This window comes from Oryctolagus cuniculus, chromosome 5 (genome assembly GCF_051225735.1).
Source record: "Oryctolagus cuniculus isolate XC-2025 breed Fujian yellow rabbit chromosome 5, ASM5122573v1, whole genome shotgun sequence".
Lineage (NCBI taxonomy): Eukaryota > Metazoa > Chordata > Mammalia > Lagomorpha > Leporidae > Oryctolagus > Oryctolagus cuniculus.
In genome coordinates, this window is record NC_142871.1 from 140,111,236 (window position 1) to 140,126,207 (window position 14,972).

A 14,972-nucleotide genomic window follows, 5' to 3' on the forward strand; every position below is an offset into this window, starting at 1 on the left:
CCTGGCTGCTCCACTTTGATCCAGCTCTCTACTATGGCCTGGGAAAGCAGTGGAAGATGGCTCAAGTCCTTGGATCCCTGCACCTGCATGGGAAACCCCGAAGAAGCTCCTGGCTCCTTGCTTTGGATCAGTGCAATTCTGGCTGTTGGCTCCATCTGGGGAATGAACCAGTGGTTGGAAGACCTCTCTCTCTGTCTCTTTGTAACTCTGCCTTTCAAATAAGTAAATAAGCATTTTTTATAAAAGAAAGGTATCACCAAAAAGAAGCCAGACAACTTGGCCTCGCCGCTTTCATTGCCCTTCTTCTCTTGGGGAGCACAGTCTCTGGGACTCTGAGTTCAGTGTCTGAGTATATTTTTTTTAATATGATTATCTGAATTTGTAGTGGTTAAGGCACAAGAATAAATCTACTCTATGTTATTCTGTCATGGCCCCAAAGCAAAAGTCAGTAGACTGAATTCTTTTTTTTTTTTTTTTTTTTTTTTTATTTTTGACAGGCAGAGTGGACAGTAAGAGAGAGAGAGAGAGAGAGAGAGAGAGAGAGAAAGAAAGAAAGGTCTTCCTTTGCCGTTGGTTCACCCTCCAATGGCCGCCACGGCCGGTGTGCTGCGGCCGGCACACCGCGCTGATCCGATGGCAGGAGCCAGGAGCCAGGTGCTTTTCCTGGTCTCCCATGGGGTGCAGGGCCCAAGCACTTGGGCCATCCTCCACTGCACTCCCTGGCCACAGCAGAGAGCTGGCCTGGAAGAGGGGCAACCGGGACAGAATCCGGCGCCCCGACCGGTACTAGAACCCGGTGTGCCGGCGCCGCAAGGCGGAGGATTAGCCTAGTGAGCCGCGGCGCCGGCAGTAGACTGAATTCTTAATTCAAATTGTTATAATTTTACTTTCTAAAATTAAATTTGATTCTTGAAAAATAACTAGAAAATTTTTAGTTTCCTGTGTTTTGTAACCATTTTCAAATTTTGTCATATTTTCTTTATACATAGTACTGGTTATGTCATTTTCTCTTTCATGATGCAAATATTGATGTTTTATGAAATTCTTCACTGCTCCATCAGTGTGAGAACTGGTAGAAACAACAGTGAAATATTGGCTATTTTACACTTCGTATCCACTTACTGCTCTGAACTGCTCTTTCTGCATTTACAGTGCTTTGTGTTAATCCTTTGACATGGGTTAAATATGGATTTTTGTTTCTTCCAATTTTTGGGCTACAAATCCAGGACAACTGTAAAGCAAAATCATAGTTTAAGGTTACTTTGGGCCCAACCAAATTATAAAACCAGTTTGGGTAACATATCTGCGTGATTGCTGACTGGTGTTTGGAAATTCTCAAAAAACAGTTGTTTGCTTTTTTTCCTCTTTCAGAGTAACTTTCCTGACGGTCTTGTGTGTGGTATGAAACATCCCTTTTCTGACTGTAAAGAAATGCCCCAGGTTTGTTGGGCACAGAATCTCTCCCAGGTTCTCCCTACAGAAACTGTCTCTGAAGACTGTCCTGTGTGTGCTGGACCCCACACACCTAAGAAAACCGAGACTGACGTGTCTGCAGATTTAGCAGATGCCCCAGGGTAAAGGCAAGTTTCTTCCCCGGAGTCCTGCCTGTGTTTGTATTTTGGCTTAGAGGATTATACTCTTGCTTGTACTTTTATACTTTTGGATACATTTTACATTTTTTTTAAAAAAGATTTATTTGAAAGGAAGAGTTACAGAGAGAGAGAAAGAACAAGAGCTTCCATCCACTGGTTTACTCCCCAAATGGCTGCAGCGGCCAGAGCTGGGCCCATGCTGAAGCCAGGAGCCAGGAGCTTCTTCCAGGTCTACCATACAGGTGCAAGGGCCCAAGGACTTGGGCCACCTTCTGCTGCTTTCCCAGGTACATTAGCAGGAAGCTGAATCAGAAGTGAAGCATTTGGGGGCCGGCGCTGTGGCACAGAGGGTTAATGCCCTGGCCTGAAGCGCTGGCATCCTGTATGGGCGCCAATTCTAGTCCCAGCTGCTCCTCTTCCGATCCAGCTCTCTGCTATGGCCTGGGAAAGCAGTAGAAGATGGCCCAAGTCCTTGGGCCCTGCACCTACATGGGAGACCTGGAAGAAACTCCTGGCTCCTGGCTTTGGATCAGCGCAGCTCCATCCGTTGCGGCCTTCTGGGGAGTGAACCAGTGGATGGAAGACATCTCTCTCTATCTCTACCTCTTTCTGTAACTCTATCTTTCAAATAAATAAATTAAAAAAAAAAAAAGTGAAGCGGTTGGGTCTTGAACTGGTGCCCATTTGGGATGCCAGCACTGTAGGTGGAGGCTTAACCTGCTGTGCCTCAGTGCTGGCCCCACTTTTTTACATTTTATCTCAGAATTTTCCAAGTTGTTTTTATTAGGAGTCCTACGACTCAGTCTCCCACATTACTGGAAATGGAATCCCCATTAACTCCTGATTAATTCCTGCATTTAACCTGACACTAGGATCGCTGCTGGGATGCAGCACCATCTACTTGGCCAGTGCTGCTCTAAGTGTACTCTGTGGGCTAATGGTGGTCTGTGGCCCGGTTCTAACCATTCCTCAGTAAGATCCATACAGAAACTGGGAGTGAGGGTGAGCCAGTGAACTCTGCCTTTTCTCGGACTGGTAATAAGCAGAGATGCTCCATTTTGTGTCATGTCCTTTGGTCATCAACTGTTGATTAATGAGTTTGAATATCATGGCCTCTAAATTAGGATGGTTTTCATTTTTATTTTTAAAATTTCTATTTGAAAGGCAGAGGGAAAAGAGAAGAGGGGGAGAGAGAGAGAGATTCTCTGGTTCACTTCCCTGTAACAGCTGGGGCTGGGCCAGACCAAAGCCAGGAGCTGGGAACTTAATGCATGTCTCCCATGTGGATGGCAGGGACCTAAGTACTTGAGCCATTAGCTTCCAGCTCCTAGGATGTGTGTATTAGTGGGAAGCTGGAATTTGGAGTACAGCTAGGGCTCAAACCTTGGTACTCTGATAGGGGATGTGGGCACTGCACAAAATGCCCATCCCAAAGATGGCTTTTTAGAGTTTTGTGGGCAGTTAGATAAAACTGATGAAGTCATAGATGCTCTGCCTAGAAATATGTGCATGTATAGCAAAATATAAAGGTATGTGTTACACAGATTTTCTTAATTATTATAAACAGTGTGTTTTTAAAAAAGATTTATTTTATTTGAAATAGAAGATATTCCATCCATTCGTTCACTCTTCAAATGGCCACAACATTCAGGACTAGGCTAGGCTGAAGTCAGAACGTAGGGACTCTTATCAGGGTCTCCCACGTAGGGAGTAGGGACCCAAGTATTTGGGCCATCACCTTCTGCCTCCTGGTGCATAAACTGAAGTAAACAAAGGCTAGACTGAAAAAAACACAAGGGAGTAAGTTGAGTCATTTGTTAATCATTCAACCAGTCTCAGATCACTATTCCAGGAATTGTGTTATTTTTCTATCCCTCAGCACCTGAACTGCTTCCTGCATTAAGGATATTCCACACTTGCATAGCCTTGGTGGGAGGCAGGAACCAGTTCTGTCCATGGAAAAGGAAAGTTCTCTTTCCCCAGCATTAGTGCAGTTGCCACTACATGAGGCTTGGGCTCTCCCAGTCACATGATCCATCACCTGCCAGGCTCTGATCAGGATGGGATGCAAAATGCCTCTTAAGATGGCGCTGAATGGGGCTGGTGCTATGGTGTAATGGGTTGAGCTTTGCGTGCTGCACCGGCATCTCATATGGATGCTAGTTTGAGTCCTGGTTGCTCCACTTCTGATCCAACTCTCCTGCTAATGGATGGACTGGGAAGGCAGTGGAAGATGGCCCAAGTGCTTGGGCCCTTGCACTCATATGGGAGACCCGGAAGAAGCTCCTGGCTCCTGGCTTCAGATCATTCCAGCTCTGGTTGTTGCAGCTATTTGGGGGTGTGAACCAGTGGATGGAAGACTTCTCTCTCTATCTCTCCCTCTCTCTCTAACTCTGCTTCTCAAATAAATGAATTTTTTTTTTTTTAATGGCATAAACGTTGGGGCCAGTGTTGTGGCATAGAAGGTTAAGCCTCTGCCATCCCATGTGGGTGCTGGTTCAAGTCCAGCTACTTTACTTCTTTTTTTTTTTTTTTTTTGGACAGGCAGAGTGGACAGAGAGAGAGACAGAGAGAAAGGTCTTCCTTTGCCATTGGTTCATCCTCCAATGGCTGCCACAGCCGGCGCACCGCGCTGATCCGATGGCAGGAACCAGGTACTTCTCCTGGTCTCCCATGGGGTGCAGGGCCCAAGTACTTGGGCCATCCTCCACTGCACTCCCTGGCCACAGCAGAGAGCTGGCCTGGAAGAGGGGCAACCGGGACAGAATCCAGCGCCCCGACCAGGACTAGAACCTGGTGTGCCGGCGCCGCAAGGTGGAGGATTAGCCTAGTGAGCCGCGGCGCCGGCTTTTTTTTATTTTTTTTATTTTATTTTTTTTTTGGACTAGCTACTTTACTTCTGATTCAGCTCCCTGCTAGTGGCCTGGGAAAGCAGTGGAAGATGGCCTAAGAGCTTGGGCCCCAAACCTGAATGGGATACCCAGAGGAAGTTCCTGGTGTCAGATTGGCCCAGCTCCAGCTGTTGCGGCCATTTGGGGGGTGAGCCAGCAGATGGAGGACATGTCATTCTAACTCTGCCTCTCAAGTTTCAAATAAATGAGTGTCAGTAGTGACTGCGTGCCAAGCCACAGGGTCCATGTCCAGCTTTATGGTGTCAGCCGTAGGGGAAGTAGTACCTGTGTGGGACTTGATCTAGGGTAGACTTGTGGATTCTGTTCCTGGCTGTGTAGCTAGTCTTGAGCTTAGTCCTGTGTGACATATATGCACACATGTGTATGTAAATTCCTTATGTTTGGGGCCGGTGCTGTGGCACAGCAGGTTAACGTCCTGGCCTGAAGTGCCAGTATCCCATAAGGGTGCTGATTCTAGTCCCGGCTGCTCCTCTTCTGATCCAGCTCTCTGCTATGGCCTGGAATAGCAGTGAAAGATGGCCCAAGTCTTTGGGCTCGTGCACCCACATGGGAGACCTAGAAGAAGCTCCTGGGTCCTGGCTTCAGATCAGTGCATCTTCTATCTGCTGGCTCACTCCCCAAATGGCTGTTGCGACCAATTGGAAAGTGAACCACCAGATGGAAGACCTCTCTCTCTCTGCCTCTCCTCTCTCTGTGTAACTCTTTCAAATAAATAAATAAATCTTTAAAAAAATTCCTTTATGTTTAAATTAGAAAACCTTGCATTCCATCATTTAAGAAGTGAGTGATAAATCTGTGTGGGGAGTAGATTCAGAAAGCAGCATTGAGAGATTTATACTGAGCTGAGAGTCCTGTCCTATATCTTCCATCTGACTAAATCTGTCTCTCAGTAGAGGAAGTGACACGTATCTCCCAGCGTCATGCCTCATAATCAGCTAAATAGACTCTCCCTTTCCCTGGAACAAACAAGACTGTAATGTGGATTTAAGACCCGTCTTCCCCTGGGCATTTGGTGGTCACTGACCTCAGTGGTTCCCAATCTGGTGGGGCACCAGGATTGCTGCTGCATTTGTTATAAAGCATCCAGGTCTCTAAGCAGATCCACCATCTCAAGTATTGCACACAAGACCAAGGACTGCTTATTTACAGGCCTTATGGGGGAGGCTGACGCACAGATATGGGAGTTCTGGTCACTGTTCTTGCTACCTAACCATGTGGTCTGAAGACCAGCAGCGTCAGCAGCAGTCATGTCCTAGATGCAGAATCTCCTATTCAATTACAGACCGTCTGAGCCTTACGTACCGTCCAGACGTACCAGCTCTGCAGCAACACTGGAGGTCCAGGGCTCATTCCTTGTTCTTTTTCTCTGACAGCCAGTCACTCCGTTTTTGTGGCATCACCCCTCATTTATTTCCCTGGCTCACACATTTCTCCTCGATGTCCCCAAACTTCTCTGTCCAGCTGCCAGTCCAACCACTTCAGCTGCAGTTCTGTAGACGTCTTGGCGTCCGCGTCTCTGCACTGAAGGCTGGCACTGTGCCCTCCTCACCTGTGCACCTGCTGCAGCCTTCCACCTCTCCACTCAGGGCAACTCTGCCTTCCTGATGACACAGTGTCACTTTTCACACCTGTATCTCAAACCCTTGGTTCAGTCTGTTAGAAAACTCATCTCAGAGTCTGTAGAATACCACTTCCTGGTGTGTCCAGTGCTCACAGCCCAGCTGAAGTACCTGACATCTCCAGCCTGGAGCTGGAGTCCTGAACTGCTTCCTTATCATTTCCCTCCTGCCTCACCCCCGACTATTCCTGTGGGGAGCAATTCGGACTAGACTAAGTTACTGGAATTAAGACTTATTCTATGCATCTGCTCTCCCACAATATGGCACTGGGAGAGAAGAAAACAGCTTTTACACAGCTGCCTCCAGTTCAACCAATAAACTGTAGGACTTGCTCCTGATTGGAGAGCAGCGTACTCGGCGTGTGGGCAGCCGAGTTGGGATTGGCAGAGGAGGACTATAAAGGAGGAGAGAGACGGCATGCACCAGGAACATCTAAGGGGAACATCTAAGGGAACACCTGTGCAGCCCCCGAGAGAACCGGCCGGCGGTGTGCCGCTCCCCTGCGGAAGTGGGGAATGTGGCCAGGGGGAACTGCCCTTCCACGGAGGTGGAAGGGACAGTAGCCAACCCGGGAAGAACCAGCAGCAAACCCGGGGAGGGCCGAGCAGATGAAAGAACAGCGCAGGGTCCTGTGTCGTTCCTCCACGAAGAGGGGGAGCGACATAATGGTGCCGTGACTCGGATATGAAGCCTAGGCAGGGTTTAGTGTTGCTCCTCCACGAAGAGGGGGAGCGACATAATGGTGCCGTGACTCGGATAGGAAACCTAGGACGGATATGAAACTTAGGAGGGAAGAAACGGGAAGAACTGGGAAAATACCGGAGAGAGAGACTAGCAAACAGCCTAGGGAAAAGCCGGACGAAAAAGGTGCCGGAAGAAGCTATTGAAACCCTAGGCATAGACTCGGATACGGACTACGGGGGGAAGCTGGGAGAAATCTCTAAGGTCGAAAGCGAAAGTGAAAGCTAGAACAAACAGACTCGGATGCGGACTGTGGGGAGAGGCCAGGAGAAATGAGGGAGGAGTATTGTTGGAGGAAAGCTTGGGGAAACATACCGGGTAGAGAAAAATGTTAGGGAAATTGAAGCCGCGGGGGGCAGACCAAGGCGGAAACGAAAGCCACTTTGGGATTCTCAAGTTAGCCCGGGAATAGGGGGCGAAAAGTTGAAACCAGAAGCGGAAACGTAAGCCGGATTGGGATCCGTCTGATTAGCCCGGGGAGCAAAGGACGGGAAGCCAAATCGTGGGGCGGAGACATGAGCTGGGTTGAATTCGCCAGGCTAGCCCGGGGAACTTGGATTGAATGCTAGTGGTGGAGACGTGAGCTACGCTGTGTGACTCGTGGAGGCTGCCGCGCGCAGACAGAGCGTGCGGGGCTCAAGTAGATAGGGAACGCTGGGCTAAAGCGAAGCTGCGCAGATGAGAGAGGCGCAGGCTGAAGCGGCTCAGAGCCGGAAAGCTGCCGAGAAGCAGCCTCGGGGCGCCGGGAAGCCGCGGGGATAAGAGAAACAGAAGTTTAGAAGTAAAATGAGAGAAATAGGAATGTTGGCAGACAGAAGTAAAATGGGAGAAATAGGAATGCCCGGAGATAGAGAAATAGAGAAATAGAAAGGCCTCCCCACAATACTGCAATGAGAAGGCTTGGATTCGGTCTGCCCGATTAGTGAGGCGATGAGCACCTGCGGGCGGCTAGCAGCTTATGCGCCGCAGGTCACCGAAGACAGGCACGAATTAACATCAGTAAGGCCTCCCCACAATACAGCAATTAGGAGGCTTGGATTCGGTCTGCCTGATTAAGGCGGTAAGCACTAGCAGGCGGCTCGACCAGAGTGTGAGCCGCAGGTCACCGAACACAGGCACGCATCAGCGCCTAAAAACCTCCTCACAACATGGCGAAGAGAGGACCCGGATTCGGTTTGCCTGATTGATAGGACTTGTAAGAACCTGTGGCAACTCTAGCAAGCAGAGCAGAGTGTGTGCCGCGGGACACCGAAGACAGGCGCATATCAACGCCAAAAAATAAAAAGAAAGGGGGATCTGTGGGGAGCAATTCGGACTAGACTAAGTTACTGGAATTAAGACTTATTCTATGCATCTGCTCTCCCACAATATGGCGCTGGGAGAGAAGAAAACAGCTTTTACACAGCTGCCTCCAGTTCAACCAATAAACTGTAGGACTTGCTCCTGATTGGAGAGCAGCGTACTCGGCGTGTGGGCAGCCGAGTTGGGATTGGCAGAGGAGGACTATAAAGGAGGAGAGAGACGGCATGCACCAGGAACATCTAAGGGGAACATCTAAGGGGAACATCTAAGGGAACACCTGTGCAGCCCCCGAGAGAACCGGCCGGCGGTGTGCCGCTCCCCTGCGGAAGTGGGGAATGTGGCCAGGGGGAACTGCCCTTCCACGGAGGTGGAAGGGACAGTAGCCAACCCGGGAAGAACCAGCAGCAAACCCGGGGAGGGCCGAGCAGATGAAAGAACAGCGCAGGGTCCTGTGTCGTTCCTCCACGAAGAGGGGGAGCGACAATTCCCACAGCACGTAATTCTAACAAGTATTTTATTTACTCTGAGTTTATCTGTCTCTTCACATTGGCAGACATAATCCCCAAGACTGGCCTGTTTTTAGTTCACTGATCTAGAGATAAATAGTGTGGTGCACACAGTGCTCAACAGATATACTTGAATGATCAGTTTAGAGCACCCCCACCACCACCACCACACACTGTCAGAATTTTTTAAGATTGATTTGAGAGGCAGAGTTAGGGAGAGACAGAGGTCTTCCATCTGCTGGTTCACTCCCCAAATGGCCGCAACAACCAGAGCTGGACTGATTTGAAACTAGGATCCAGGAGCTTCTTTTGGGTCTCCCATGCAGGTGCAGGGGCCCAAGGACTTGAACCATCAAATACTGCTTTCCCAGGCAATCAGCAGGGAACTGGTTCAGAAGTGGAGCAGCCAGGACTTGAACTGATGCCCATATGGGGAGCTGGTGCCACAGGCGGAGGCTTAGCCTACATGTCACAGCGTTTCTTGATGGAAGTAACCTCAGAGCAAATGCTTTGTGGCAGCTACAGAACAGTGTGCTGTCACATAGACGACTGCTCTCACATGGGAGTCCGTGCTGCCTGTACTTTACTCATAAGTGCTGTGCTCCCTTTTTCTCTCGGCTTTTGGTTTCCAGTCCTGCACAGCTCAACACATGATGACATTTCTGTCTTGGGAAAAGATATCCTAGCCTTATGAGCTCCATCTTCCAACCAAATATAAATAAAGATTGGAGTCTGCTGTATAAGTCCATGATTTTTGATTTGAACTGTATGGGTGTGAAGAGGGCATAGGTGAACAAACAAAATAGAAACTTAACAGCAGTTTATTAAGGTGAGAAGTTATGGGATCTTTCCTCTTTGCTATCCTACAGTCTGGATCCTTGAAAAAGATTGGGGAAGAAACAGAATAACAGTTGAGCGAATGGTCCAGAAGGAGGGCAAGAGTTTGATGGGTCTGAAAATCCATCTCGTGGTATCACAGACCCTCCCTCTGCAGGGGCAGACTGGGCCGCGGCCGGCGTGCTCGGAGTCGGCCATGCTCCCCAGTTCTTCCCATTATGCTGGTAGAACGCAGACATTCAGATGCTGACTGCAGAAAGGAATCAGGAGCTCCTGAGGTCAACGGTGGTGTCTTGAACAGATCTTGCCACGCTGAGTCTCGTACAAAGCAGCTGTCACACTGAGGAATAGTCAGGAAAGAACTCAGATCAGCTGCTCCAAGTGGTGACCTGAGAATGTCCTGACCCGGAGACTCCCCAGGGCCCCTCTCCCACCTAGACCCTCCAGGGTCTCACCTGTAGAAGCTGTGAGAGACCCATCAGAGTCCTGGGTACTGTCGCTGCCTGGGGCAGAACAAACAAGACCTGGTCAGAGGCCACGGGAAGTGTGGATGCAGGAGGAGTGGTGGGGTGCATGGACTCCCCCATGGCTCTGTCCACACTGCCCCAGGGCCTCAGGGGTCACCCCCTTCATCCTTACTTGCAGCCTGAGTGTAGCTCCCCCCTTCTCCACCTGTGAGAAGAAAATAGCCGGTCAGAGGCCAGCGAGCAGCAAGGGTTACGAGACCCTAAGGAAGCTTCCCGGCCCGTGACTGCAGACCTTGGGCAAGAGGGGGACACAGGGGAGGAGGTCTGCCGGAGGCAGGTAGCTCCCCTTCTGGAGGGTTCTCAGCCGGGCCCTTCCGCTCTGGCCGACCAGGTTCAGGCCCCCATCACTGCAGTCCCCAAGGTGGTAACTTGGTCCTTTATTTTCACACGTGGGCTACAGTAGCGTAAGTGTTCCAGTACCTGTGTGTGGACTGTGCTTCCTGTAAGCGAGGCAGGGCACACTTCTACCTGGCACTTCAGTCCATCAGTGAGACAAGAAAACCCCATCCTTCACCCTTCCCTACCTGAGCTCTTCTTCCTCTTTATCACAGCAATGAGCATTGCTGCGGCGACCACAGCTCCAAGAATGAGGCCAGCGATGGTTCCCACGATTAGTGCTGTGGGCTGGGATGACCGCTCTGGGAAAGGGAGGGAAGACGAGGGGCCCTGCTGTGGTTTGGGTATAGTTTGTTCTGCATGGTTTCTATGGCAGAAGTTCGTTCCCCAGCATGGCAGTGTTGAGCTGGGGTACCTTTAAGAAGTGGGTCCTGGGACACTGCCTGTGCTGCCTTTGGAAAGAATTAAGGTAAGACCCTGAGTTAGGGAAGAGCCCCTCCCTGTCTCACGATGGGGCTCTCTGCGCACAGTCCCCTGCCACTGTGGTGCCATTTGCCACAAGGCTCTCACCAGAGCTGAGCTGAGCTGATGCTGGCACCATGCCCTTGAACCATTAGAACTGAAATAATAAACCTCAGGTATTTCACTACCATGATGGACAAATTATAAAAACCAAGTCTCAACCCTGACCCTGCTGACAACTTCATGTTTTCCCTGACAAGAGGCCCCACCCCTTCTGCCCTCCTTACCCCATGTCAGGGTGAGGGGCTCGGGCAGCCCCTCGTGCTGCACACGGCACGTGTATCTCTGCTCCTCCCCAGAAGGCACCACCACAGCCGCCCACTTCTGGAAGGTTCCGTCGCCCCCAGGCCTGGTCTCCACGAGCTCCGTGTCCTGGGTCTGGTCCTCCCCATCCTGCTGCCAGGTCAGCGAGATCTCCTTAGGGTAGAAGCCCAGGGCCCAGCACCTCAGGGTGGCCTCTTGGTCAGAGATGGGGTGGTGGGTCACACGTGTTTCTGGGGGGACTGAGGGGGAAAATAGGGAAATTCAGACATTTTGCATTACCTCCCAAGGACCACGGAAGCAGTTCTCATGTGACCATCTGGGAAGGGACAGGGCGGCTGCAGAGGAGGAAAGTACAAACTGACACCACCCTGGGCTCAGCTCACGGTAGGGGGCCCCAGGTCTCTCAGGTTCTGGCCTGGGGGAAAGACCCTGAGACCTGGAAAAGCTGCACTCAGCCCCTGAAAGACATTGGGTGCAGGGCCGAGAAAGCCAGAGAACGTGACCCATGAAACCCAAGAGTAGTGCGGGTCAAAGGGAACTGACCAGTTATTTTAGGAATTATCTTAAAAAAAATTTTTTTTTGACAGGCAGAGTTAGACAGTGAGAGAGAGAGAGAGGGAGGGAGGGAGAGAGAGAGAGAGAGAGAGAGAGAGAGAGAGAAAGAGAGAAATGTCTTCCTTTTTCTGTTGGTTCACCACCTAAGTGGCCACTACGGCTGGTGTGTTGCAGCCGGTGCGCTGCACCAATCCGAAGCCAGGAGCCAGGTGCTTCCTCCTGGTCTCCCATGCGGGTGCAGGGCCCAAGCACTTGGGCCATCTTCCACTACACTCCTGGGCCATAGCAGAGAGCTGGACTGGAAGAGGAGCAACCGGGACAGAATCCGGCGCCCCGACCAGGACTAGAACCAGGGGTGAATCCACCGCAGGTGGAGGATTGGCCTAGTGAGCCATGGCGCCGGCCAGGAATTAGCTTTATCTTTCGATCCTGGAGAGGCTTGACCCCTTACTGTCCTGAGAGAAGGGCTGGCTTCAGTGACTCTCTAGTACAGGACCTGGGTTCCCTCTGGACCCAAGGGAGAGCAGTGTTCTGGTTGGCACCACTTTCCTCTCCTCTCGGGAGGCAGGTGACGAGACGGGAGGTCCGGAGGTGCCTTACGTACCTGGGCTCTGCAGCGTCTCCTTCCCCATCTCCAGGTATCTGCGCAGCCACTCCACACACTCCCCCTCCAGGTAGCTTCTGCGGAGCTCAGCTTGACCGCACGCCTCCCACTGGCGCTGGGTGATCTGAGCCGCCGTGTGGGCTGCGGTCCAGGAGCGCAGGTCCTCGTTCAGGGTGATGTAGTCGGCGCCGTCGTAGGCGAACTGTTCGTACCCGCGGAGGAGGCGCCCGTCTGGCCCCAGATGGCAGCCGCACATAGACTGGTAGGTGTGAGACCCTGGCCCCGGCCCCGCCCCGTGGTCAGTCGTGGCCCCAGGGCGACACCGACGCGAGGTGACTGTCAGAGCCTCCTCCCACCCCGCCCTGAAGTCCCTCAGGTTCCTCTGGGGTCACAGGAGACTGGCGCCGTCTCAGCCTCGTGCGCGGCCCGGGCGCACGGACGCCGGGGACAGGCCGTGTGCGCCTCCTGGTCACGTACCGGCCTCGCTCTGGTTGTAGTAGCCGCGCAGGTTGTCGAGCATAACTCGGTAGTTCTGTGCGCTGCGCTTGACGAACCGCGTGTTCCGGTCCCAGTACCCCGGCTCCACCTGCCGCATCCACGGCGCCCGCGGCTCCACCCTCTGGTTCTCGGCGTCGCTGTCGAAGCGCGCGAACGGCGTGTCGTCCACGTAGCCCACGGAGATGTACCGGGCTTCCCCGCGGCCCGGCCGGGACACGGCGGTGGTGAAGAACTGCAGGGAGTGGGAACCTGCGGTCCGAGGGCGCGGCGCTGAGCTCGTGTCCTGGGTCTGGTCCTCCCCATCCCGCTGCCAGGTCAGTGAGATCTCCGCGGGTAGAAGCCCAGGGCCTAGCACCCCAGGGTGGCCTCCCGGTCAGAGCCGGGGTGGTGGGAGGAGCGTGCCGGGAACCGGAGAGACGGAGCCCGGGCTGGGGGCCTGTGGCAGAGCGCAGGACTTGCCGGTCAGCAGGGGTCGCAGGGCACGGAGAGGTTGCGGGAGGGGTCAGGACAATGGGTGACGATATGTTGGGGGACACTGGGCCGGGACGGCGGCTCCCCCGGGTTCCTGAGCCCCTGTCCCGTGGCGTCTACTCTTCTACCCCGCTGAGGCCGTCTCCGCACCCCGACCTCGCACTCACCTGCCCGGGTCTCTGCCAGCACCAGGGCCCCCGAGAGCAGCAGGAGGGGCCGGAGCCCCAGGGTCCCCATCCTCGAGTTCAGGGGCAAAGACTGAGTCCCGACCAATCAGCTAGGACTTTAGGCTCAGGAACGGGCGAGGCTGATCTAGAAACCAATGGGAGTGAGACCCGAGCTCGCGTCACCGGCGTGCGGGCAGAAGAACCAGAGCCGGGTTGTGCGAGGGGAAGTGAAAGTGCCCTGTCCTGGGACCCTGACCCCACGCGGCGCACAGCGGCTCCCAGAGTTCTCTTCCCGCAGTGCTCCAAAGTTTTCTATTCCAGGGTCTCTACATGCGCTCAGGAATCGGTGAGGACCCCGAAGGTAATTTATTTTTCTGGATTATATTTAGCAATATTAAAATTAAGACCGTTTAAAAATACTTCGTTCAGAAGGTTAATAACCATTGTATGTTAAATTATTTTTAAATGTGAGAAGTGGCTATTTTCCAAAGTAAACAGAACAGTGAGAAGAGTGGCATTTTTACAGTCCATATTTTTGCAGGTGCTTTTCTATATGACATCTAGATTTTTGTATCTACTTCTGCATTTTACCTGGTATTTTGATCAAAGCATATTAAAAAAATCTAGTTTTACAAAAATATACAGGAAAATATTTTTAAAAAAGGATTTCTTTATTTGAGAGGCGGAGTTAGAGAGAGAGAGAGAGAGAGAGAGAGAGAGATATCTTCCATCCACTAGTTAACTCCCTAAATTGCCTCAATGGCCTGGAGCTGGGCCGATCAGGAGCCAGAAGCCAGGAGCCAGGAAGTTCTTCTGGGTCTCCCATGTGGGTGCAGGGACCCAAGCACTTGGGCCACCTTCTGCTTTCCCAGGTCATTAGTAGAGAACTGGATTGGAAGTGGAGCAGCTGGGACTTGAACCAGTGCCCATATGGGATGTTGGTGCTGCAGGTGGAGGCTTAACCTACGCCATAGGGTCGGCCCCTTGATTGTATTTTTTTTAAATTTCTCAAACAGATTTTTATTAAGCAGCAAAGCAGAATTGCAACACAATTTAAATATTTGTCAATTATTTTAACAACAGGTATGCAAATGTTTGCAGTAATTACATATTTATATAGCTAATGCCATCCATCAAATCTTACATTAATACATAAGATTATTTCATGATAAAAAGTAGGAAAACTTAATCATCATAAACTATATTAGTTGATCTCTTTTCCTAGAATATTTTAATATTATTTCTGACTTTGATTATTCCCTTACCAATCTATAAACTAAATTTTAAAAATTGTTAAAGGATGGTGAAACTCTGCAAACCAAGTTGAGTTTACAGAAAATTCTTGGAGAACAAATAAGAAAAAAAATACTTGGGCCAGCACTGTGGCACAGCTGGTTAAGTCTGCAGTGCTGGCATCCCATATAGACACCAGTTCAAGTCTCAGCTGCTCTACTTCCAATCCAGCTCCCTGCTAACACACCTGGGAAGGCAATGGAGGATGGCCAAGTGCTTGGGTCTG

The 14,972-nt window shown here is 51.4% G+C and overlaps 2 protein-coding genes across 4 annotated transcripts in view; one reads left to right on the forward strand and one right to left on the reverse strand.

Annotated features, from left to right (window-relative positions):
• Window positions 1–9,477: 9,477 nt before the first annotated feature.
• LOC100349247 (HLA class I histocompatibility antigen, B alpha chain) lies at window positions 9,478–13,546 on the reverse strand. Of its 3 annotated transcripts, XM_008262668.5 has the most exons (8): window positions 13,454–13,546; window positions 12,795–13,064; window positions 12,318–12,593; window positions 11,122–11,397; window positions 10,561–10,674; window positions 10,149–10,181; window positions 9,965–10,012; window positions 9,478–9,849 (listed from the first exon to the last, which is right to left on the reverse strand). In XM_008262668.5, the coding sequence occupies exons 1-8, from the start codon at window positions 13,521–13,523 to the stop codon at window positions 9,845–9,847; spliced, it is 1,092 nt and encodes a 363-aa protein (XP_008260890.3). In that variant the 5' UTR covers window positions 13,524–13,546; the 3' UTR covers window positions 9,478–9,844. The 3 variants fall into 3 exon arrangements, with proteins under 3 accessions (XP_008260890.3, XP_069930394.2, XP_089190471.1); XM_070074293.2 differs by lacking the exon at window positions 11,122–11,397; XM_089334345.1 differs by lacking the exons at window positions 9,478–9,849; window positions 9,965–10,012; window positions 10,149–10,181 and having other exon boundaries at window positions 10,532–10,674.
• LOC100355380 (RLA class I histocompatibility antigen, alpha chain 11/11) overlaps window positions 12,993–14,972 on the forward strand; it is a 69,901-nt gene continuing 67,921 nt past the window's right edge. Inside the window, exon 1 of the mRNA XM_089334347.1 lies at window positions 12,993–13,129. The gene's annotated coding sequence lies outside the window, so the exon portion shown is untranslated. The remainder of the gene's footprint in view (window positions 13,130–14,972) is intronic.

Excerpts from the sequence above, each read along its gene's own strand:
- LOC100349247 (XM_008262668.5), bottom strand. The coding sequence starts at position 13,523 with ATGGGGACCCTGGGGCTCCGGCCCCTCCTGCTGCTCTCGGGGGCCCTG. Across the intron at positions 12,594-12,794 it reads CTACAACCAGAGCGAGGCCG|GGTCTCACACCTACCAGTCT; the intron begins GTACGTGACCAG and ends GGCCGGGGCCAG. Across the intron at positions 10,182-10,560 it reads AAAGAGGAAGAAGAGCTCAG|GTGGAGAAGGGGGGAGCTAC; the intron begins GTAGGGAAGGGT and ends TTCTTCTCACAG.